Source organism: Columba livia, chromosome 1 (assembly GCF_036013475.1).
Source record: "Columba livia isolate bColLiv1 breed racing homer chromosome 1, bColLiv1.pat.W.v2, whole genome shotgun sequence".
NCBI lineage: Eukaryota > Metazoa > Chordata > Aves > Columbiformes > Columbidae > Columba > Columba livia.
In genome coordinates, this window is record NC_088602.1 from 145,718,212 (window position 1) to 145,740,374 (window position 22,163).

The 22,163-nt window shown below is 44.0% G+C and overlaps 1 protein-coding gene across 1 annotated transcript in view; it reads left to right on the forward strand.

Moving 5' to 3' along the window:
• The window catches only part of OVCH1 (ovochymase 1), a 45,932-nt gene that overhangs the window by 17,284 nt on the left and 6,485 nt on the right, over positions 1-22,163 (forward strand). Inside the window, 25 exon segments of the mRNA XM_065051063.1 lie at positions 484-571; positions 2,902-3,030; positions 3,454-3,549; positions 3,846-4,014; positions 4,432-4,515; positions 5,333-5,433; positions 5,552-5,618; positions 5,620-5,681; positions 5,783-5,837; positions 5,839-5,882; positions 5,885-5,956; positions 6,772-6,930; positions 12,756-12,780; positions 13,004-13,116; positions 13,119-13,232; positions 13,729-13,783; positions 15,302-15,360; positions 15,861-15,999; positions 16,604-16,644; positions 16,647-16,742; positions 18,229-18,363; positions 19,473-19,517; positions 20,646-20,694; positions 20,696-20,865; positions 21,665-21,829. Coding sequence (XP_064907135.1) covers positions 484-571; positions 2,902-3,030; positions 3,454-3,549; positions 3,846-4,014; positions 4,432-4,515; positions 5,333-5,433; positions 5,552-5,618; positions 5,620-5,681; positions 5,783-5,837; positions 5,839-5,882; positions 5,885-5,956; positions 6,772-6,930; positions 12,756-12,780; positions 13,004-13,116; positions 13,119-13,232; positions 13,729-13,783; positions 15,302-15,360; positions 15,861-15,999; positions 16,604-16,644; positions 16,647-16,742; positions 18,229-18,363; positions 19,473-19,517; positions 20,646-20,694; positions 20,696-20,865; positions 21,665-21,829 — 2,332 coding nt within the window.

Genomic DNA, 22,163 nt, shown 5'->3' on the forward strand with positions numbered 1-22,163 from the left:
TGCCTTGGCTGAGGGCTTGAAAAACAGTGTTAAACTTAAGGATGCTTGAGGGTATGCAAGACCTACTGGTTGGGTTGCTGCTGCTCTGTTGCTGTGAGAACTTGTAGTTTGGATTAAAAACAAAACAAACAAAGGAAAAATTGCCTGTTCTCCATGATGGCAGGAAAAGCTCTTGGAAGGGCACTCCATATGGGACACTGACCCTTCAGAAGTACAAGGCACTGAGTGTTACAGTAAAGATCACAGTTGAAATCCCTTAAGGCAAAGCTTAGGCCAGCCTCATTCTCTGCAGACCTGTCTGTAGCCCTGCACATGAGGGAGCAATCAGGCCAAGATTGCCAACAGGCTGTTTTGATGCAAAATGTGACACACTCACCAAGGGAAGCCATGCTCAAATTCCTCTGAAATCTAGATTTTCTGCAGCATATGGTTAAGAAGGGTGTCTCAGTCTTGATGATTCCTTCTTGCTTGTCCTCTTTGCAGCTGAAGTTTGAAGACTTTGTGTAACTTAGTCCAAGCTGCATTTATGATGCAGTTACTCTTCACGGTGATGAAGAAGAAAACCGGCTGGGTGAGTGCTAATTGTTTCAGTCTCAAATTAGAAGTCTGTGTGGAAATGGGCATGCTTTATCACCAAAATACTCTGTCTGGTAATGTGGTACTTGGTACTACTGAAAGAGCTTCTGCAGTAGCCTTGAGGCTTGCCCATCTATCTTGCCCAACGTGATGTGACCAAATGGGCCATTGGCACAGGAGATGCCACATTCCGGTCCAAGGCTGTGCTTCCTCATGGAGAGCTGGCTGGTGCTGAGGGGCTGGATATCGGGCCATGGTCTCATGTTCTGCTGCAGGGCACACAAGTGTGTGCTGCTGGATCAGGTCTCAACTCTGCATCTCTCTATCAAAGGAGAGAGCAAGAGCAACTTTGATCTAAGTGTTACTAAATAAAACAAATGTGCAAAGTAAGGCAGAGCAAAAGAGCGGCTGTTGATAGGTGTCTAGTACCACTGGAATGGATATGAATTCTTTATGAATTGAAGTAATTCTGCTGGAATATCATTATCAAAAAAGTGCTAACCTGAGGCATTGCTTCCCCACACCTTCAAAAGGAAATATTTTTAATTTGGCATTTTAAATCTGCTTCAGCTTTATTAATGTAATTTTTTTTAACATCTGTATTTCCAGACGTTCCTCCTACCTGGACAAAATGAAAGCATGTTGTAATGCACCAGCTTTTTTTTTAAATAAAGAGCTGCCAGGCACCACACTCACTTCAGCAGAGCTTGGTATCTGTTCTTAAGGTGAACAGCAAACTAGTGCTCAGAAGTGAAGATATTTGAATTGTATTCTGGCTACCTCTTTACAGGCCTGTATGTCAACGAAAAGACAGAGTAGAGTGATGAGGGTCTGGTGCTCTTTTCTTCACAGCAAATAAGCTGGGAAAGAGGCTTGAACTGTCCTGGGTTCACCATTGACAAGTCATCTTTGCCAAACTGCTGCTATTTTTTCACCATCTATTTTGTGGTGGTAATTTAGTTGCATGTGTTTGCCAAATGCTGCATAAGTATTAACACTACATTTCCGTTGAAAAGGAATCTGGTTTGCATTGGAAATGAGTATTTAAGTGGGGGGAAGAAGGCTAACAAATTTGGATCTGGAATCTTTCAGGGGAGAGCTTTCAGCATCCCAGAATGTTTCACTTGATGCTTTCCAGTACAGCTTTGCCATCAGAAATTCAGATCCTTACAGGAAAGTTCCTCTGGAATAAAGCACAAGCTTTCTATCCAGCTGCAGTTATGGGACTTCCAGATGTTGTGCAAACTGAATACTCTCAATATGAAGAAAAGTCTAGCAGATGCTCTATAGGTCTTCAACCTGTACATGTAAGCCATTCAAGAAAGACTTTGCTTGAACCCCTCAACGCTGGCAAATGCAATTCTCAAGTGTCGGGGGTTTGTGCAATGAATGCCATTCACACTGTTGAAGATTACTTGTAATTCCACAATGAGAAAATTAGGATTGCTTTTGTGTACCTGTAGCATAACTGTAGTAGATTAACTCTGGCTGTTATTGCTTACTAATTATAGAATAGTTTGAACTGGAAGGGACCTTTAAAAGTCATCTAGTCCAACCCCCTGCCATGAGCAGGGACATCTTCAACCAGATCAGGTGATCAGGTTGCTCAGAGCCCTGTCCAGCCCGGCCTTGAATGTCTCCAGGGATGGGGCATCTACCACCTCTCTGGGCAACCTGGGCCAGGGTTTCACCACCCTCAATGTAAAAAAAAAAAATCTTCCTCGTGTCTAGTCTGACTCTCCCCTCCTTTAGTTTAAAAACATCACCCCTTGTCCTGTTGTAGCAGGACCTGCTAAAAAGTCTGTCCCCATCTTTCTTATAGGCCGCTTTTAAGTACTGAAAGGTTGCAATAAGGTCTTCCTGGAGCCTCTCTTCTCCAGGCTGAACAACCCCAACTCTCTCAGCCTGTTCTCAGAGCAGAGCTGTTCCAGCTCTCTCATCATCTTGGTGGCCTCCTCTGGCCCCTCTCCAACAGCTCCATGTCTTTCCTGCACTGAGGGCTCCAAAGCTGGACACAGAACTCCAGGTGGGGTCTCACCAGAGCAGAGGAGCACAATCACCTCCCTCAGCCTGCTGGCCATGCTCCTTTAATGCAGCCCAAGATACGATTTGCTTTCTGGGCTGCAAGCGCACATTGCCGGCTCATGTCACTGATTAACATCATTTTGCAGGTGCCTCTTCTGCAAAAGTTCTCATTTCAATCAGAAAGTCACCAAGACTCTAGGGCTGTGGGTTTTTTTAGAAACCTAGATTAGCTAAAGCCGCGAGTGGTTACAGGATGACACTTCTCACCTTAGAAATACATCTTCTTGTTCATTCCCTCAGCTAATCTCTGTGGATTCTCGACTCCCAAATCATTGCTGAGTCCAGGGAACACCATGCTGGTACATTTTGAGAGAGATAGTGAGAACAGCTTCAGAAGGTTCAGAGCCCGGCTTGCTTTTGTTCATTCAGGTTAGCAGAGAGATGCTTGCTGTGTCTAACAATGTCTGCATCATCTGCAGCTATTCTTAGATACATGATCTTATTTTTTAGGTTAATCCTGCTGCATTCTGTCAAAGTAACTTTAAAACAGAATAGCTGCTTGTGGCAAAGCTCCATTCCCTGAGTAAGGGAGATGATTTTTTTTTTCTTCTCACTGAGAAATGGGATGGCTAACCTCTGTTACCTGAAACAAGCAACCTTGCTAATCCTGTCAGTCTGATATTCCCCTTGAAATCTCATCATAGATTCTTGATGCTGGAGGCTAGTTTGCTATCGTTGCTTTCTACTTTCATTAATATGTGCCAGCTGCTGTTGGAGGTGATGAATAACGTTTCCGTTCCAGAGCGGGGACTTCTTTTGAGGGGACAAGCCAGAGCAATTGACCCAAGTCAGAGTTAACTCTTATTTCCTCTCTTGTAATGGAGGCAGGAAGAGAAGATTCAGGATTAACTACTACACTGATGTTGCCTCTGAAAGATGTCCCCTTAGGCAAAGAAATAAAATTCTACTCAGCTGATCTAGGCTGAGGAGCTTTCTTCTGACATATAAGAGGATTATACAGCGAGGCAGATAATTTCTGACCTCAGGTCCATCCTTGCACGCTTCTTGCATGGATGAAAAGTGATAGGCAGGTGTCCCATTTCTCATTCTCCATATGCATGGTATGTCCTCTCTGTTCTGGTTGCATGCACTTCCTATTGGGAGTGGGGACACAGGGCAGAGGATGGGAGAGACCTGCTTTCAGTGCCTGAGCCTCATTTGCTTTCTGAAGTGCTCTCTTGCAGACACCTGTGGCCTTCCCCCATTTACCTTCCAGTGGTTGTTCAAGCATGTTAGTGGGACTGAGAACACCTGCCCTCACTGTTGGCCATGGCATGCTGCCCTGAAGCTCCTTGGAGACCACCAGTGTCATCACCCTATATAGCTGCTGAAAGCCACACGCTCTGTGTAGCTGTGAGTGTGACCAAAGCATCCCAAGGCCACCTCAGCTCCTTTCCCCATGCTCTGCACTCCCCCTCCTCCTCCAGGCAGGGGTGCAAACAGCTGGAGAGCTATAAATTACATTCACACCTTCGTGTCCTCTACAAAACCTTCCTTCTGCCCTTCATCTGCAATCACTGATTTTAGACAAGGCAGCAGGTTGGTCTTGCTTGTAGGAGATCCATTAAAGTTAATTGGACTATCTACTATCAGAGCTGTAGCAAAACCAGAACTGACGCAACATATTTGTTGTGGTGAGCAGATCTTGCTCAGCAGTCCTGGGAATAACTGACTAATTAAAGAAGAGCCAGAAGGGATGTATGACTGCTGAATAAGGAAGCTGTGTGGCTGACTGTAAGTAGCTCCAATATGTTTGCTTTAATTATACAGATCCAATATACTCTTGCACTGGACTGTGACAGCAGAAGAACATGACAGAGCCATGAGAGAGTCAACAGAACAGGTAAAAACCATGCAATACCATTAAAAATTTTGACTTGTGTGTATTTGCCACTACACTATTTCTCAAAATACATCTATATGCACAGATAAAACAGTGTTGACAGCAAGGCAAGACGACTGATATGCAACACAGGTTGAGGAATGAGAAAGGAAATCTAGTGACTCTGGTCTCATTCAGCTAACTTCCAGTTTATAGAATTATGTTTTATATCTGGTTCTTACTACTAGCAGTAAAAAGTCTTAAAATCTAGCAGATATGACTGAGTGTCCACAGCAACTTACTCTCTTGGTGCTGAGCAATATATCTGTCTATAAAAAGCCTGCTGATTCTTTCTTCCTAATGAGGAGAGGGGAGAAATAACATGTGGAAAAGAAGCACAAATGACTCACACTAGTCTTCTGTAAAAGCTTAGTGACTTGTGTTTGCACAATCAAGCAGTCAGCCTTCACTCTAAGCTCAGGAGGTCTACATAATCCATCCTAGCAATATTCTCAACTGAAAAATTGAGAAGTGGGGGGTTTGTCTTAAAAGTTCTTGCACCTTGTTTGTTTCTTTTTATGGCTTATTTTGAGCTTGGTCATTGCTTGTGGGATTTTTACCCTCTTCCTTTACACGTATGCTTTCAGGATGCACTTTAGAGTGCTGTTTGGTCCTTTTCTGCCCTGGTCACAGGTGAAAACCACCACGATAAATCGCCACTCCATGGAATCATAGAATCATTTGGATTGGAAAAGACCTTCAAGATAATTTAGTCCAACCACTAACCTAACACTGGCACTAAGCCATGTCCCTAAGAACTTCATCTACATGTCTCTTAAACATCTCCAGGGATGGTGACTCCACCATGTCCCTCGGCAGCCTGTTCCAATGCCTGGCAACCCTTTCTGTGAAGGAATTTTTCCAAGTGTCCAATCTAAACTTCCCCTGGTGTAACCTGAGGCCATTTCCTCTCATCCTATCACTTGCTACTTCAGATATGAGACCAACATCCACCTCCCTACAACCTCCTTTCAGGTAGTTGTAGAGAGCCATAAGGTCTCCCCTCAGCCTCCATGCTGAGCTATGACTCTGGCATTGCCCTTGTGCACTGAGACACCCCTCTAGAATACAACACTACTGAGCCCAGTGTGTCTGCCCAACAGCGGAAACACATTATCTTCCTCTTCACTGTGTCTAAATGGTGAATCATCAAAGAAGGTGGCTCTTCTGATTTTGCCTGTTTGCCTATTATAAGCAAAACAGACACTTTCATCTCGTCTTTTATTCTTGTGCCCAGACCTAACCTTGAATTTATTTCCCAAGCAGATGGGAGCCCAGCTAGGCAGTTGCAGCAGACAAGTACCTGTACTTGAGAATGAAATCTATGAGAGAAATTACTACTTCATTTACCTGGAAGGATCACAGCCAGGATATTCTGTGCTGGCTTTGTTTCTGTGGGAGGCCAGGACTCCTGTCAGGTGAGGTAAAACTAAAGGTGAGCACTCTTGAAGGTGTCTACATATGGATCTTGGTGGACTTTCTGAGGGAAGGGACTGAGAAGGACAGAGGGCAGAGCCGTACATGGCAAGAGGCAGTTAATAGTTCCGACACCTTGCTGTTTCTGGAGTGGATGGTGCTTGTAAGAGCAATAGATGGTGTCAATCAGTACGGGAGATATAGGTGATGTGCAGTATTGCTTGGAAATGGAACAACAGAGATTAGTAATATTTCTCTGGACTGTAATTTTAGTGAGACCTGTGGAGGAGAGGTTGTTCTTCCCTTGCATTTCTTGAGTCCCATCTCTTACTCGAGTGAAGACACTTCCCATTGTATCTTGGCAATCCTTTCATAGTACTCTTTTGTCAAGATAAACTATGAAGACTTCTATTGGTTTTGTAAAACTCTTGTATTCAGAGCACTGTTCAAGAACTAACTTCCTTGAAATCACAAGGCAAGTGAGTAAGAACAATTGAGTAAATAAAAGGCAAGTAATTCTGACTGAGGCACTGTCAAATTAGAAAGTAGGTTCTGCTTAATATCACAATCTTATGGCAGACTCATAAATTATGTGTAAGACTAAAGAGCACTACTCAGTCATTTGCTGTCTGCAGCCTGTTCTCAGTCCTCACTCCATGTTGATAAGCAAGACTTTAAATCAGTCTCTTCATTGCAGGCTAGGGCTGAGTTGCATCAGCAGCAGCCCTGTTCTTGCACAGAGGATTTTTCTTGGGCAAATCTGACCTGTGACAGCTCTCTTCTTAGCTGCAGCAGTATGGGGGCTAAATGAGATAACTGTGAATCCTTTACTTTTGGTTCCTGGGGTGGTTCTGGTTGTCCTTTGGCTTGCAGCAAGGAAAATGAACTATTCACGCTTTTCAATCTGAAGAAACCAGTGGTCTGTTCAAGGGAGAAGATTTTCCTAGACTGGATAAGACTGATGATAAAAGGTGAGTTTTCTCTAAGTGAGATGAGCCCTGAATATAACCCCTTTGTAAAAAATACCCCAAGTGCACTGAGATTTTGTCTGGCAGACTTTTTGAGGCAACATAACAGGAAGAACTAAAAATCCAGGTGATGTCCTGCAGAAAGTTTCTGCTTCCTCTTCTTTCTCATGCCTTCACCCCAAACAATGCTAACTATAAATTAGAACGGGAGTTTCAGAAGCATAAGTCTTGTATTTAACACTTCCGGTTCTCAAATAGAATATAATCTTTGGGCAGGTACTTTTCTCAGTAAAACGTGGCTGCTTCTGAAAATGCCTACCAGCCCCATGCTTTTGGGCAGAATAGCTTGGGACAATGCTGTAAACTGAAGTTGTGTGTGTACCTAGATATAATTAGCACCACATTCATAAGTCTGCAGGATAAATTTTGCCAGAAAAATGCTAGAGAAAGAATAACATATGCTAGTGCATAACGACTGATTGCATGAAAGTGATGGTATCTTACAAAAGGAAGAGGCCCCTATTCTTAAACTAGGGGTTTTCTCACGCAGAGAAATGAGGGGAGCAAACCTGTTTGAGGTGCTCCATGTGAACCCGGCATTGCCATACTGCTTCTCTGCACTGGTTCTCTCTCTTCTTCTTTCCCGGAAGTTCCTCTCCTGCTGAGGTTACTCAGGACAAGGTGATTTTGGCTTTATGGTTTCATTGGCAAATGAAGAAATCCACTGCATCAGCTCATTTAATCTGATGGGATTTGAGAGATTTCAAACAGCCACCAGATAGCTTCAAGCCTCCTTTTCCATGTTAAATAAACTGAATCTAATTCTGGAGAAATATTTCACTTTGGCTCAAAGTAGTTGCACTGGGAAGCTGCTGATGTAAAACCTTTGTCTTCCAGAGCTTTATCCCTCCTCCTTCCCTGCATGTGTACATGTACAGCCAAGTATGTAATTGTTTAGTGAACAGCTGTGATTGTACTACAGCATTTCCTAAGAAAGAGGAAAAAGCTAATCTTGGACGGAGTTTTCATGTTTCTGCACATCCTATATTTTATCCTGTTGCTGCCAGCAGAAAATGGAGGACTTCCAGTATAAGTTGGGGAATGACCTATTAGAGAGCAGTGTAGGGGAAAGGGACCTGGGGGTCCTGGTGGACAGCAGGATGACCATGAGCCAGCACTGTGCCCTTGTGGCCAGGAAGGCCAATGGCATCCTGGGTTGTATTAGAAGGGGGGTAGTTAGTAGGTCCAGAGAGGTTCTCCTTCCCCTCTACTCTACCCTGGTGAGACCACATCTGGAATATTGTGTCCAGTTCTGGGCCCCTCAGTTCCAGAAGGACAGAACTGCTGGAGAGAGTCCAGTGCAGGGCAACAAAGATGATGAAGGGAGTGGAGAACCTCCCTTATGAGGAAAGACTGAGGGAGCTGGGTCTCTTTAGTTTGGAGAAGACTGAGGGGTGACCTCATTAATTTTTATTAATATATAAAGGGTGAGTGTCATGAGGATGGAGCCAGGCTCTTCTCAGTGACAACCAATGATAGAAAAAGGGGTAATGGGTTAAGACTGGAACACAAGACATTCCACTTAAATTTGAGAAGGAACTTCTTCTCAGTGAGGGTGCCAGAGCACTGGAATAGGCTGCCCAGGGGGGTTGTGGAGTCTCCTTCTCTGGAGACATTCAGAACCCGGCTGGACATCTTCCTGTGTAACCTCATCCAGGTGTTCCTGCCCCAGCAAGGGGATTGGACTAGATGATCTTTTGAGGTCCCTTCCAATCCCCGACATTCTGTGATTCTGTGATTTGGCTAAGAGGAATATTTTTTCTCCTCTCTTCTTCTCCTCCTCTCTTCTTCTCCTCCTCTCTTCTTCTCCTCCTCTCTTCTTCTCCTCCTCTCCTCCTCTCTTCTTCTCCTCCTCTCCTCCTCTCCTCCTCTCCTCCTCTCCTCCTCTCCTCCTCTCCTCCTCTCCTCCTCTCCTCCTCTCCTCCTCTCCTCCTCTCCTCCTCTCCTCCTCTCCTCCTCTCCTCCTCTCCTCCTCTCCTCCTCTCCTCCTCTCCTCCTCTCCTCCTCTCCTCCTCTCCTCCTCTCCTCCTCTCCTCCTCTCCTCCTCTCCTCCTCTCCTCCTCTCCTCCTCTCCTCCTCTCCTCCTCTCCTCCTCTCCTCCTCTCCTCCTCTCCTCCTCTCCTCCTCTCCTCCTCTCCTCCTCTCCTCCTCTCCTCCTCTCCTCCTCTCCTCCTCTCCTCCTCTCCTCCTCTCCTCCTCTCCTCCTCTCCTCCTCTCCTCCTCTCCTCCTCTCCTCCTCTCCTCCTCTCCTCCTCTCCTCCTCTCCTCCTCTCCTCCTCTCCTCCTCTCCTCCTCTCCTCCTCTCCTCCTCTCCTCCTCTCCTCCTCTCCTCCTCTCCTCTTCCTTTTTTTCTTCTTTTTTTTTTTTTTTTCCTGTATTCAGAATAAAGCGTGCTGCAGTTATGAGCAGGAAATTAAAGTATATATTAAAGAAAAGAGCACGTTGTGGATAATCCTTTACTCTTGGGTCAGATGAGCACTTGGACTCTGCTGCTTTGTGCTGCAGCTGCCAGTCTTCCTCCCTTGTGGCACCATTCATAGTCCCACATTGACCTAACAGAAATGTTAGTACAGGTGCTGACTAAGTGAGAACTTTCTTCTAAACTAAAACCAGTTAACAGAACAAGTAATCACTTGTATGGTAGCCAGACCATCCCCACAGATAAGCTGAGACCTGGCTGGAGATCTTCCATACCCTTGGATCTGACACAACTGGCTCCCGACCACTGATTCTTTGAAGGCTGTAATGGCTTTAATGGATTTACTGTAGGTCAGGCAGTTTATGCAGGGAATTGCTCTGCTCTGTAGCTGTAAATCTTTCTCAGAGGTGGAGGCTGTAGAATTGCATACAGCTTTTACATATGGCACCATACAAAAGGTTCAGAGCCCTGAGGGCTCTTTGAGCCAAATACTGACCATTGACTCTTTCATCTGTCTTTCATATGATTGCCTTCTCATTGAGGAAAGTGCTTGGCTGTGCTGACTCTTCCTGAGTTTTGTATAATATTGAACTGTCTCCAAGCACTCTGTGCCTCTGCTCAGATGCTAAACAGAGCATGCTGCTGGGAAGTAAACTGGAGACCTCAGCACAGGAGCAGCCAGAGAAGCTGCCCACAAAGCTATTGGGGTAGATGCGCATGCAGGGTGACTGTAGAACTGTGTGTGTGGAGCTGATGTGTGCCAGAGGCTGCAGCGCTTGGTTTGCAGAAGGTGGTGGAGCTTGTTCTGTTCAGAAGCAGCTGTATGTAGAGCCTAGTAACAAGTCTGAGTCTCCTAACATCTTGATGTAAGTGGACACAGCTCTCTGGATTTTGTCCTGGAAAGAGCATGTGTGTGTGTACACAGGGAGAGGGAGGGAGGCTGGTGAGCAGACCCAAGAGAAGAAAGACACTGTTGCAGCGAGAAGCAATGGCCTCCTCTTGTGGGGAAGCCAGTGGTCCATTAATCCTGATGCTGCAGGTTTGGGTGCACGTGGGAATATTGCTTCATCTGCTCTTTCTCTCCCTTACTATTCTTGGAATGAGGTATTTGGGCTTTTGTGTGTGTGGTTTTCTGTTGTTGCTGGTTTTTTGTTTTGTTTTCAGTCGTCCATGTTTTAGGCTATGTTTCCCAGGGCACGGACAGTTACTTAATCTCTTACGCATGTACTTAGCACAACCAGAGCTGCGATTTTGGGTGAGGTGCTTTGTCAGCTTGCTGCTGTTTTTAAAGCATAGCAAACAGCCCTGTCCTGCTGTCGTGCCTCCTCCTGCCTATTAAACATTCAAATGTTTCTCCACATCTAATATTGTGACACTATTGGAGGAAGACTGATGAAAAGGCTGAAGTACCCCTGAATTATTGGTGACACTTGCTTTGGCAACTAATCGCAGAATGCGGTTGCTCACAGCTTTAACAAGCAACCTGCTCAGGACGGGATGTGCTACTGGCTCTGCTTGCAGACTTGTGCTGCAGCTGGGCTGTTGGCATGCAGCATGCGCTTTCCTCCTCTTCCCACTGGCATCCTTGCTGGTGCTCCAAGACATCACGCCACTGAAATAAAAATAGGTCCCCTGAAGTAATAAGCAACAGGAGGTGGGGATGCTTTTTCTCCTCAGGCAAGTGCAGCACAGCCAGCAACTGTGAGGGCTTCATTAACACAGCAGCTCCAGGGATGGTTTGTAGGGACTGGAAATACATGTGAGGCTCTTGCCTGCACTGGAGAGGGCTTATCTCAGCCGAGCCACTCATTGTTGGATGAGCTCCAAGTCATGGCAAGTGCATGGTGCTGTAATGACCTGAACTGGGGTGTCATCCTGAATGCATTAAACAGTTTTAAAAATGAACCTAGAGACAAGCTCTTGTGGCTCAGCCTGCTGGGCTTTACCCACTTCCAGACCATTCTACCCACACCTGCACTGCCCTTTCGTGCTGTCCCCCCATGCCAGCACAGGGTCCCCATCCTCCAGCAGTGCTGAATACCTGCAGGACCCTTGCTTTGTCTTTGTGCAAAGCTGTGGGATTAACTCATTGTGCTTTTTTTTAAACCTAAACTGGTGGAAGAGGTTTTAGATTTTTGGGTTGGTTTTTGCTTTATAAAAAAGCTTATTTATTTTTTTATTTACCTATCTATTTATATATCTATCTATCTATTTTAAAGGTCATTCTCCTGGAGGAAGGGTACTTTCCCCATAACTCAGCCTGGCCAAACTCTGCTCCATGGTGGGGTAAGCTTCATCATGCTTCCCTGTGTGTGCCCTCAGACAGTTGCTGCTGCTGTGCAATGCCATTCACACCACCACACCTTCCCCAGGAGGCAAATGTTCCTCATCTCCCTTCTGGATATGGAAAATTTCTAGCCAGCTGAAGGGCTCAGCTTTCCCCGTTTGTGGTCTCAGCATCCCATGCAGGTAGGCAGAGACACTGTGTGGTGTCAGCATCCAATCTGTGCAGAAAGCTCATAAATGTTGGTGTGGGTGGAAGCACACTTAAACAGAATTTAAGCTGCTCTACAGAGGGTACAACTTTAAAAATTGCTGCCCTGGGAGGCAGAGAACCCTATTATGGTTGGTACTAAAGGGACATGCAATTCTCATTAGTGATCTTGTTTTCACTCCTCCTGCTCAGTTATAACCACTTAGATGCTTCCAAATATTTCCCTGTTGATTTGGCCTCTTATTTAACAAGTGTCGAATCTGACTGCCCTGTGTGTGCATACAGCTACAGGCTAAGCCTGCTCTCCTCCTGTGTTTCTGGAGAACCAGAAAGTGCATAGACAAAAGCAAAATATTTCAGAACTCTTGTCAAGGGCTGGTCACCAGATCAATTAAAAAAAAAAAACAACATAATTGCATTTCTTCCTTAGTAATAAGTGAGCATCTGAGGTTGGTAGGCATGTTAGATTTGGTACTTGACCAGCCTGGTATTTGTTTATCTGTTTTTCAGGCATTAATTCAAAGCACAGCTCAGAGCAAATTTGCAAGCAGGTCTGCTCTCCTTTAAGGCCTGGCAGCTCACTCGTTTTTGCTGCCTGGCTTGTGTCTGCTGCCTGGCTCTCCAAGGCAAAGGCGACAGGACTGCCTTGTGGTCCTGCACATTGAGAACTGCAGGCTTGTACCAGCCTGCATGCTGGACCCTAAGAAATTATTCAACTGACAGAAATGGGCTTTAAAGATATATATATATGTATATATATACATACCCGATGTTGGATTAAGCTTTTTATCAGATGCATTCATTTTGACCTTTCCAGTGGACCTGCTGTAGCTGTGCTCTTGCCAATGAAATCAGGATATTCAGACTTCCAGCACGTTCGGTAATACTGGGGAAAGGGGAAAATAGGCTTCAAAACCAACCAAACAAAAAACAACCAACCAAACAAAAAACTCATCACAACAACAATGAAAAAACCTCTAGATATTGGAAAGCCATTTTGCACTAACCTTATTGACCTGCTAGACTATCTTTAATCACAGGCAGAACTGGCAGTTTTTGTAGAAAGCTCTCACTGTCTTTTCTTAACACTTTTATAACTCAAGTACACATTCATCAACAGAATGTGCATCAGGTGTGGAGTTAGAAGAGCCCCGGGGATTTATCTCCATTCCCTCCTCATCAGCATAGGTGGGAAGCACAGAGTGCTCTTGGATACTGTGAAGGGCATGGCAAGTATTATAGTAAAGCATCTGTCAATAACATCATCACTGAACTGCCAAGAAGAGTTTCTTGGGATTTATGAAGAGAGCCAGCAAGGAAGATTAGTGCTAGGTAGCAACAAATGGTCCAGCTGAGGACACTCAGTATTAGAAATTTCTCACTCTCACCTGGGCCACCTTCAGAAAGGGTTTTCAGCACCAGATGCATGGATCCGATGTGTGGCAACCTTCAGTTAAGATTTAGAGCCCAGGCCGTAAACTTGGCTGAAGATCGTAATCCCTGTGTCAGTGTGTTGCGTTGACTCAGTAAGAGAACAGCCCTCTCAATATATGAAGAAATAAGCTGTGGTAATTGGGAAAATCCTTATGGACAACTTAAATTTGAGAAGAAACTTCTCAGTGAGGGTGACAGAACACTGGAACAGGCTGCCCAGGGGGGTTGTGGAGTCTCCTACTCTGGAGACATTCAAAACCCACCTGGACACATTCCTGTGTAGGCTCATCTAGGTGTTCCTGCTCCGGCCAGGGGGATTGGACTAGATGATCTTTCAAGGTCCCTTCCAATCCCTGATATTCTGTGATTCTGTGCCTTGTGACCTCCTGTACAGGCAGCTTCTTGTTCAAAGTCAACCTCCCTTCCTCCATACACTCAGAGACATCGAAGTGAGATGTAGGTATTATTTGCCTCTTGGAGCTGGAATAGATGACACTGAAGCATTAGTCTCTGGGAAACAAGAGTGTGGCTCTTTATTAAAAAAAAAAAATTATCTCCTTGGCAAAACCTATGGTGTTCTTCACCCTGAGCCTGCTGAGGTGCAATCCCATCACTGAGACAACATCTCAATGAACACAATCCACAGCATTAAAGAAAGCTAAAATAAAATGAAATTGAGAGCTCTAATTTTCTTTACCCAAAAATTTAGGTTTCTGAAGGCCTGTATGTCTACATGTGTGGCTTGCTCACAGACTGCACATCATCCAGCTAAGTAAAATTCTCTGTATAGGTTTAGTGTATTGTGATTACAGATGTTATAAACCAGGTATACAGAAACATTTTTCCTGGGTAGGTATCCACACTGACATCCTGGTAGACAAAGTGTGGTGGAGAAATCCACCATCAGCCTTTGGGATTCTTGTGGGTGAATTCTAACGTATGTGTTCTCCAAATATTTTCAAAACGAAGTGATGCCTTTGGAGAAAGTTTTGGGATAACAGGTATTCTGTGTAGACTTTCATCCTCCCACATCACACTGGTGGTGATGGCTAATGCACGTGGGAAGAGGCCCTATTGAACTTTTCTCTGGGTGTAGATGAGAGCTATGTGTATGATCATCATAACTCTCACATAAGGGAAATAAGCTGTTTTTTCCTGACACTTGAACAAGAACACCCTTTTGTTACCAGGTGCTTCCAGATGAAGACCTTTAGAGTAATGGAACAAGAATATTTTTTTTTTTCATTAAGAAAAAAAAACCAAACAACAGAAACAAGTAAACAAACAAAAACCCACCACCAAATCTAATGTTTAACATGCCAGTTAACTCTAAGTTAGGAGTGAAAGGACAGGAGAGGAGAAAGACAGAGGATGTGCTAAGGAGCTCTTAGAGAACTCTGCAGCTATCTTCCCCCAATAACTTATTTATAAGAGCACACAAAAAAATTCTAAAAGTATGTCTATTACAGCTGAGAATAACAGTTTAACTAGCACAACTATTTCTATCCAAGACAGAGGAAAATCCTGTCAGAAATGGGATCATCAGTCAAACTTTTCCCTGAAAGGAGTCTGATAGCTCTCTGGAGCATTCTCCAGCACACAGACTTGCTAAGTAACAGCGTTTGTAATGGCTGGCAGTTTTTCAAGGCTGGGTATATTAAACTAGATTCCTATGTCTATTTCTTTGCTAACATACTGAAAAAGCCTGTTTTCTTTTTTCTTTCTTTCTTTTTTTTTTCTTTTCCTTCCCTCTCCTGCTGTAGAGCCCATGAGCAACAGAAGGCTGTTGGATGCCTGTCTCTCAACAGAATTACTTTTATTGAGGAACCTAAAACATAGATTGGGGCTTTAATGTCAGCATGAGCAAGAACTTTAGCACGATCATGTGACAAGGGAGAAAGAGGCTGGAAAACCCAGACAACTAGAAAGTAACCTGAAAACAATTTAGCATGCTCAACAACTGAAAGTACCTATCAGTGGAGACTGAGTAATGGCAGTGTTGAATACCTGATGCTCAGGGTCCAAGGTACAGTCAAGCTGTACAACCACTTCTCTCTAAAATTACCTGCTTGACCCAAGCTTCAAGAATGTACTAGTTTTCAAGATGCCTTTATGGGCTTTCTGGAGTTGTTCCATACAGAAGTTCTCCAAACATAAGTGAGAACAGAACTTTCCTAAGCTGTAGCCTGGATAAAACTGGCTGTTATGTAAATTCTGAAGCTTGAAACAAGCCTAAAGTGAGTTTGAGTTTTGTAGGATTATGACAAATGAGGTCTAGCCTGGTAGAATAAGAATGTAGTAGCTTTCCTAATTGGTTTGTCCTCTAATCGAACACACCTTTTTCCAGATTATCTTTTAAAATGTGCATTTCAAGGTTCTTGCACTCCAAATTGGCTCTCATTCATGATACATGCTTTTCAATGGGAGTCATATGTTATCTAGGAATTGTCCTAGTACCCACTGAAATACCATATAAAAGTTAATAATAAAGCTGATTTTTATGCTCTATATTCTTACTCTTCCTAGGACAAAAACTTGGCAGTGCCTTAAAAAATCCCAAGGAGATGAGCTCAGAGTTGTCACAATGCACGGATGTCATCCTTACAAATTGGGAAGCGAACATCCAGTCACCAGGTTACCCCATGAGACGTGCAAATGCTGCCAGGTGAGCACCCAAGTTATTCTGGCTTTTGAAACTCACATGAAAATCTGCAAACATCTGTGATGCGGTTTTCAGTAAATCCATAGATGGTACTTCAGTGCATTTTAGAAAATTGGGCAAGTTCCCCAAAGAGAGTTAGGAAAGTTGGGGGACACCAGTATGTTCTTTCCAGCAAACAGTAGACAAATCTGACATTTCTGGGCAAATCTCTCATCATAAAGCATGTCAGAGGCCTGAATATGGTGTAACTGAGGGGTTAACAATGGCAATGATAAACTACGTCACTAAAAATCTTCTGGCACTTTCATCTCTTTCCTTTTCTTCCTCCTTTATCATGCTTAGTTAGGATAAGAGATAACTTTCCATTCACATGGCACTAGCATAGACTTTTAAACTGTTTGAAGGCTTAACTTCAGAAATAATGAATAATATGACTGAAATAGATTTGGACCAGTATGCCCTCTTTGATTTTTTTTATTTTCCTCTTTTTAATGAGCATTAGAATCCCTTTTGCCTTTGCTCACATTTTGATAGCTATCTCTAGAAAATAAGAGCCAATTGTAAAATGTGCTGGTATTGTGACTTTGTTCTTTACTTTGTGCTGCAGCCACCATTGGAGAATTGTAGCCCCATTAAAATCCATTATTCATCTGAAGTCCTGGACATCTGGACAGAAAGAAATCTGTCTAATTTTCTTGGCCAGTTGATGGAGTATAAAGGATTTGGACTAACCAAAGAGTTGATAGGTGAGAAAGAGCTCACCTTAATGCTGGGGTGAGAGAAACAGAGGAGCCCAACTAAGTTTCTTTTGCAGACAGACAGGGAGTTTTACATGGCACACTTCCACGATCCAGAAGGGATTTCTGATAATAGTTGGAGCTACTTAAGTCAGCTCAGTACCTTTCCCTTCATAGAAATATTGTTCCAAGTGCATGTATTGGATGTGAGGTCCTAATAATGGCATAGCTGTGCCTTGGAAAAAACATGGGTCTATCTGGGTCCTTCTTTCCCAGGCTTGAACTTGCAGTGTGACATCTCGCTGTGTGTGTCTGCAGCCATGTGCCAAAGACAAGGCAGAAGGTCAAAATGGTGGGGGCAAGGGAAGGGAAGCTTTTCCTACCACCCTGATGAGCAAGGGGAGGCATCTACAGTATAAGAAGGATATAAAGCTACTGGAGAGTGTCCAGATGAGGGCCATGAAGCTGGTGAAGGTTTTGGAGGGGAAGCCGTATGAGGGGCAGCTGAAGTCACTGGTTTTGTTCAGCCTGGAAGAGGCTGAGGGGAGACCTCATGGTGGCTACAGCTTCCTCACAAGGGGAGGAGGAGGGGCAGGCACTGATCTCTTCTCTCTGGTGACCAACGACAGAACCCGAGGGAATGTCAGGAAGATGTGCCAGGGGAGGTTTAGGTTGGACATGAGGAAAAGGTTCTTCACCCAGAGGGTGGTGGAGCACTGGAACAGGCTCCCCAAGGAGGTGTCACGGCCCCAAGCCTGACAGTGTTCAAGAAGAGACTGGACAAGCCCTCAGACACATGGTGTGAACTGTGGGGTTGTCCTGTGCAGGGGCAGGAGTTGGGCTCAATGATCCCTGTGGGTCCCTTCCAACTCAGGACATTTTATGTGTCTATGGTCCTCCCCACCCTGACTAACAAGCATTGGCTTGGTTCGGTAGGATATTGCTGGGGAAATTAAACCACACAAGTATGTTCTGTGCGTGAAGGAGAAAGCATAGACTGGAAACTTGAACTGCTAAAACACTTGTGGCATTGAAGGACCTTGTATCCATGTCTTAGCTATGTGAGACTCTCAAGGTGACTTATTCCCCAGGGAATATGCATGTCCCACAATCTTGTGAGCATTGCATAGTGTCTTGCACAAAGGAGCCTGAGGTGGGTGCTGCCTGTCAGAGAAGGAATTTCTTCTGACCAGAGTAGTCCAGACAGTGGGAACTTGCTGCTAGAGATTTATAGTGGTTATAATGTGTGTCTGTAACTATATGTCTGTTTGAAGAAGGTTCTGATTCCGGTTACAATTATAGCAAGCTATCTTCTGGCCATGTCTGTGGTCTAATGTATGAATTCAAAGGTGAATGACATCAGGATTTTGTGTTAAGAGGCTTTTAGAAAGGGAAATGCTTTCTGACATTGAATTTTGAAAGACTGTGCCTTACAGCCCTCAAGAGAAAAAGGGGAAAGTGGAAGGCTCATCTCCTACCCTGGTCTACTTTCCAGGCAACTTCTGCGATGATGCTTCCACCTATCCCATAAAATCTCAAGGTTCAGCGGTGACAGTGACCTTCCTTTCCAGGGCTGAAGTAGCCATGAAAGGCTCTCTCTTGACTTACGCTACTCAGGAAACAGTGTCTGGTAAGTCTATTATGATTTTGGGGTGGGGGTAGAGAAGTAGACCCTAAAGTATGACTGTTATATAAAACAAGCAAGCAAACAAAACAAAACCCAACCCAACCCAAACATAAAACTATCTGTTCTGAAAATAAATGGTTATTAGGAGATTTATTAGTGATGTTGAGTGCTGATGATTAAATGCATAAGTAGTGATCCAGTTATTATGTTCGTTCCCCACTATAAACCTTTAAAAAAGTGATACTAATGTAGCTGTTGCTAAATTAGGGCCTCTTAATCTCCTCCTTAGTCTTCTCCAGGCTAAACAATATGCCCCTTTCTATTCTGCTGAGCATAAGTAGAATCCCCTGTCTCCATGGTCAATCTATTATTTCTACCATCTCTTTTCTGCTTCTTCACCTAGTAGGCAATACTGCTGTGGCCTGCTACTGTTACCACTGCTCTTCCCCAAACCTCATCTCCACCACATGCCCAGGGAGCTACGCAGTTAATTGGGCTTTAAGTGTGAAAACCAAAGGAAACCTCTCTCGCTTTCTTGCTTCCCATGCCGGGGTACAGCTGGTGACACGGGTGCACGGTTTTCTCCATGAATAGCACTGACCTGGCACCATTAAGTAGATTGATGCTTTGAAGCCTCAGACCAAAGAAACTTGGAGCTGGAGAGATGCATCCAGTCTGACTCCTCTGTTTTTATGGAAGCAAACCATTTTGCATTTCTAGTGACTTGAACCACATCTAATCTCCTTCTCCCATCCCCCTTTCTCTTGTCTTACCTGTGCTCATCACTGCTGGGTGGAAGAGCACATCTGCTTCTCTGTGTTTCAGGCAAGTATGTTGGGCTTCAGAGGTAAATCGTAGCAATTAAATTTCTCATATTAAAATTCAGATTCAGACTTAATAGCACCACCAACAGAGATCTGTCTGCTTTTTCACGTATGCACACATTTCCAAGTTGCACTTGAAGCCCTAGCTCTGAAAACCAGGAGGTGTTCTTTTCCATTCACCCACAGACTGGCTCTAAACACCTCTTGGCTCAGGCTCTCCTCCCCAGAACAGCCCTGTAACCTCTTCTGTGTTTGTGTGCCTCGGGTAAGGCAGTGCTTTCCTTTCAGGTCTGGAACCTGGAAATATGAAGGCTGCTGACAAAGAAAAGACTGGTTTTAACTTTGCACAACACTAGTGAGAGGAAAGGAGTAAAAAGCCTGATTTAAAAAATTATAATAATAAAAAAATAAAGTACCCCTCCTCCTTTTATGCACATTCTGTATTTATGGCTTGGGAATTAACCTGTGTCATAGTTAAGTGTGAGCACTTGGGCACAAGACTGTCACCAGCAACATTAGCCATGTGAGTACTAAATGTACTTTATTCATTCACCACATCCCTATTTTGCCATATTTACTTTCGGTTCCTGTTGCCAGAGCTGCTATGTATGCTTGGAGAAACGAACAGCTACTTGAAGGGGAAAATAAAATAACACTCTACCAACAAACCTTAGCAAATTCCAACAATGTCAAATACATTGGATGTGAGATCCTCGAACCTGTCTCTGCTTTTTGTATAAGGACTCGAACTTAACCCAGGTTGATCAGCCTGCCTAAAGCACGTTCCCAGCTGTTCAGCCACAGAGACCCTCAAGGTGGAAGTTTAAAAGACTCATGAAGTTTCTACACCATTTGTGTTTCCAGCAGGTTCATTTTCCTCTCTCTAATCACCCCAGGAAGTGTGTTGTAAGCACTGCTGCCTTTTCACCCTGGTAAACTGGGGGGTGATATTAGATAGGCATTGGCTATGTAGCATTTTATTTACAGAATTCCTGAAAACAATGCAAAGTATTCCAGAAAAACATGTAATTAAAGTGTTAATATGCCTACAACCTGGTATTCTGCATTTTGATCAGCTTTATGGCTACTATAAATGCAAGGTGAAAGGAATATCTATGTAAATATTTTAGGAGCAGTTAATGGATTTTTAAGTTTGAATTTGGCCCTTTAGGAAAGGTTACTCCAATTGATCCTGTACGTAGGGTCTCAATGCCCAACCCGTAGATCATTCTTCAGAGTTCAAGTTGTTTCCAAAGTCTATAGGCCTTTTCCTTGTTGAAAAGTTCTCTGTAAAGAACATGTAGAATTTGTGCTTTGAAGCCATGCAAATGTTCACTCCAACCAACAGAACTTAAACCACAAAGCTAAGATCTCTTCTTTCTTCAATATTAATAGGCCTGCTTAAACAAATTGATGCGGTAACAGGTTTTTCTTTGTGATGTGCTTGTTTTCTCTTTTAAGAGTGCCCAGGCTTTGATCTAATCCCAGTTGGAGCCACTGAAATAACATCCCCCTGGCATTTACCCTGAAATGCTGAACCGCACTGGGACAATTTATTCTACTTCAGGAAATAAGCTGAAGGCCATGCTTAAAGATTTTGTAACTGAGGATGCAAGGGTTTGCATTTGGGATCATCCGAGTGTTTATGGTGGACCACATCTCTCTTCAAGGCCTCTGGGAGGCTGAACTACATGTTCATCTACTGTCTTCCTTTTCTGACCCCTTTTATTGAATGAGGGTGACCAAATTCCCTTCCGTCGTGGGATATGGGAGGCAAGGAGGAGGACAACACCATCTGATTAGTGCCTGTAAGGCAGGGCCAAGAGACAGCAAGCTTCCTGAGAGCCATTGAGAGCAGCTCTTGTCACCCAGGGTTTCTTTGGTGGAAGTGGCCTGGGCTTATCAGCTCTTGACTTCCAGCATCATGGCTGTATCTGGGAGGATACTTGTATCAATCCTTCTTTTAAAACCCTTTTTTTCCTTAACTCTTTGTATCTTGGTACTGGTCTCACTCTGGGTCTGAAATAGTTTGAGCAGATGCTGCTGTGAATACTAAAGCTGCCTTGGGCCGTATAGACATCAGGGTCTTAGCAAATGTTTCTGTAGCCAGGAATGGCTTCGTGCATTACTTGTTCTTCCATTGTCTCCCCCCTTTCTCGTCTATGTACGTAGACATGTAGAGAACTGGTTATTGAAGTAATCCCAATAAAGTATGAGAGGTGCACTCATATAGAGTATAAGAATAATTTGGCCATTGCACTAGGCATCACCTCTTCAGCCTGGATAGGGAATGATACTGTAAAGGCCACTAGAGATGTACCTCCTGAAAGACCTCAGAGAAATTCTGGCATCCACTAATACCTCTGAGTACCAAAAAGCTTGGATTAATAAGTCTATCCCTGGAAAAAAAGTGTAGGGGCTGTGTCTCAGGCTGCTTGGCAATGACTACAACTGCAGTATCTTCTTCTTTCCCCCACCAGCAATCTTATGTGGCCAGAAAATGTCTCTTAGCATGTTCTCCAGCAGCAGCTTCCTGACCCTGCCTTTTAAAACTGATGAATCTGTGGGATACAGAGGCTTCAAAATCCTTCTTGAAGAGTTGTATCAGCAGCCAACACAAAGTGAACTGGAAGGAAGCAGCCTATGTAAGTAAGGCTTTGGGTCTTCCCGTGCTGGTGCCATGAAGCAAGCCTGTTGTTAAAATAGCATTGAAAGTTACAGACAAGGACATTCGTGACGTTTATGTGCTTCCCCTAAAGCTATTGTCTGAGATAATTTCAACATATACTTCCATGCTCTAATGCACCCAAAACTGCAGCAAGTTAATTCGGTGCTCACTCCAGGCACTTCACACTAGGTGGTCGTCCTTGTGTCTCTGCAGTTTTCACTGTCACCAAGCCAAAACCAGAAACGTGCCTGAGGAATGACTGTTTGTTTAAACTAATTTTTGGGTTGGCTTGTTGTTACTTAAAACAGATG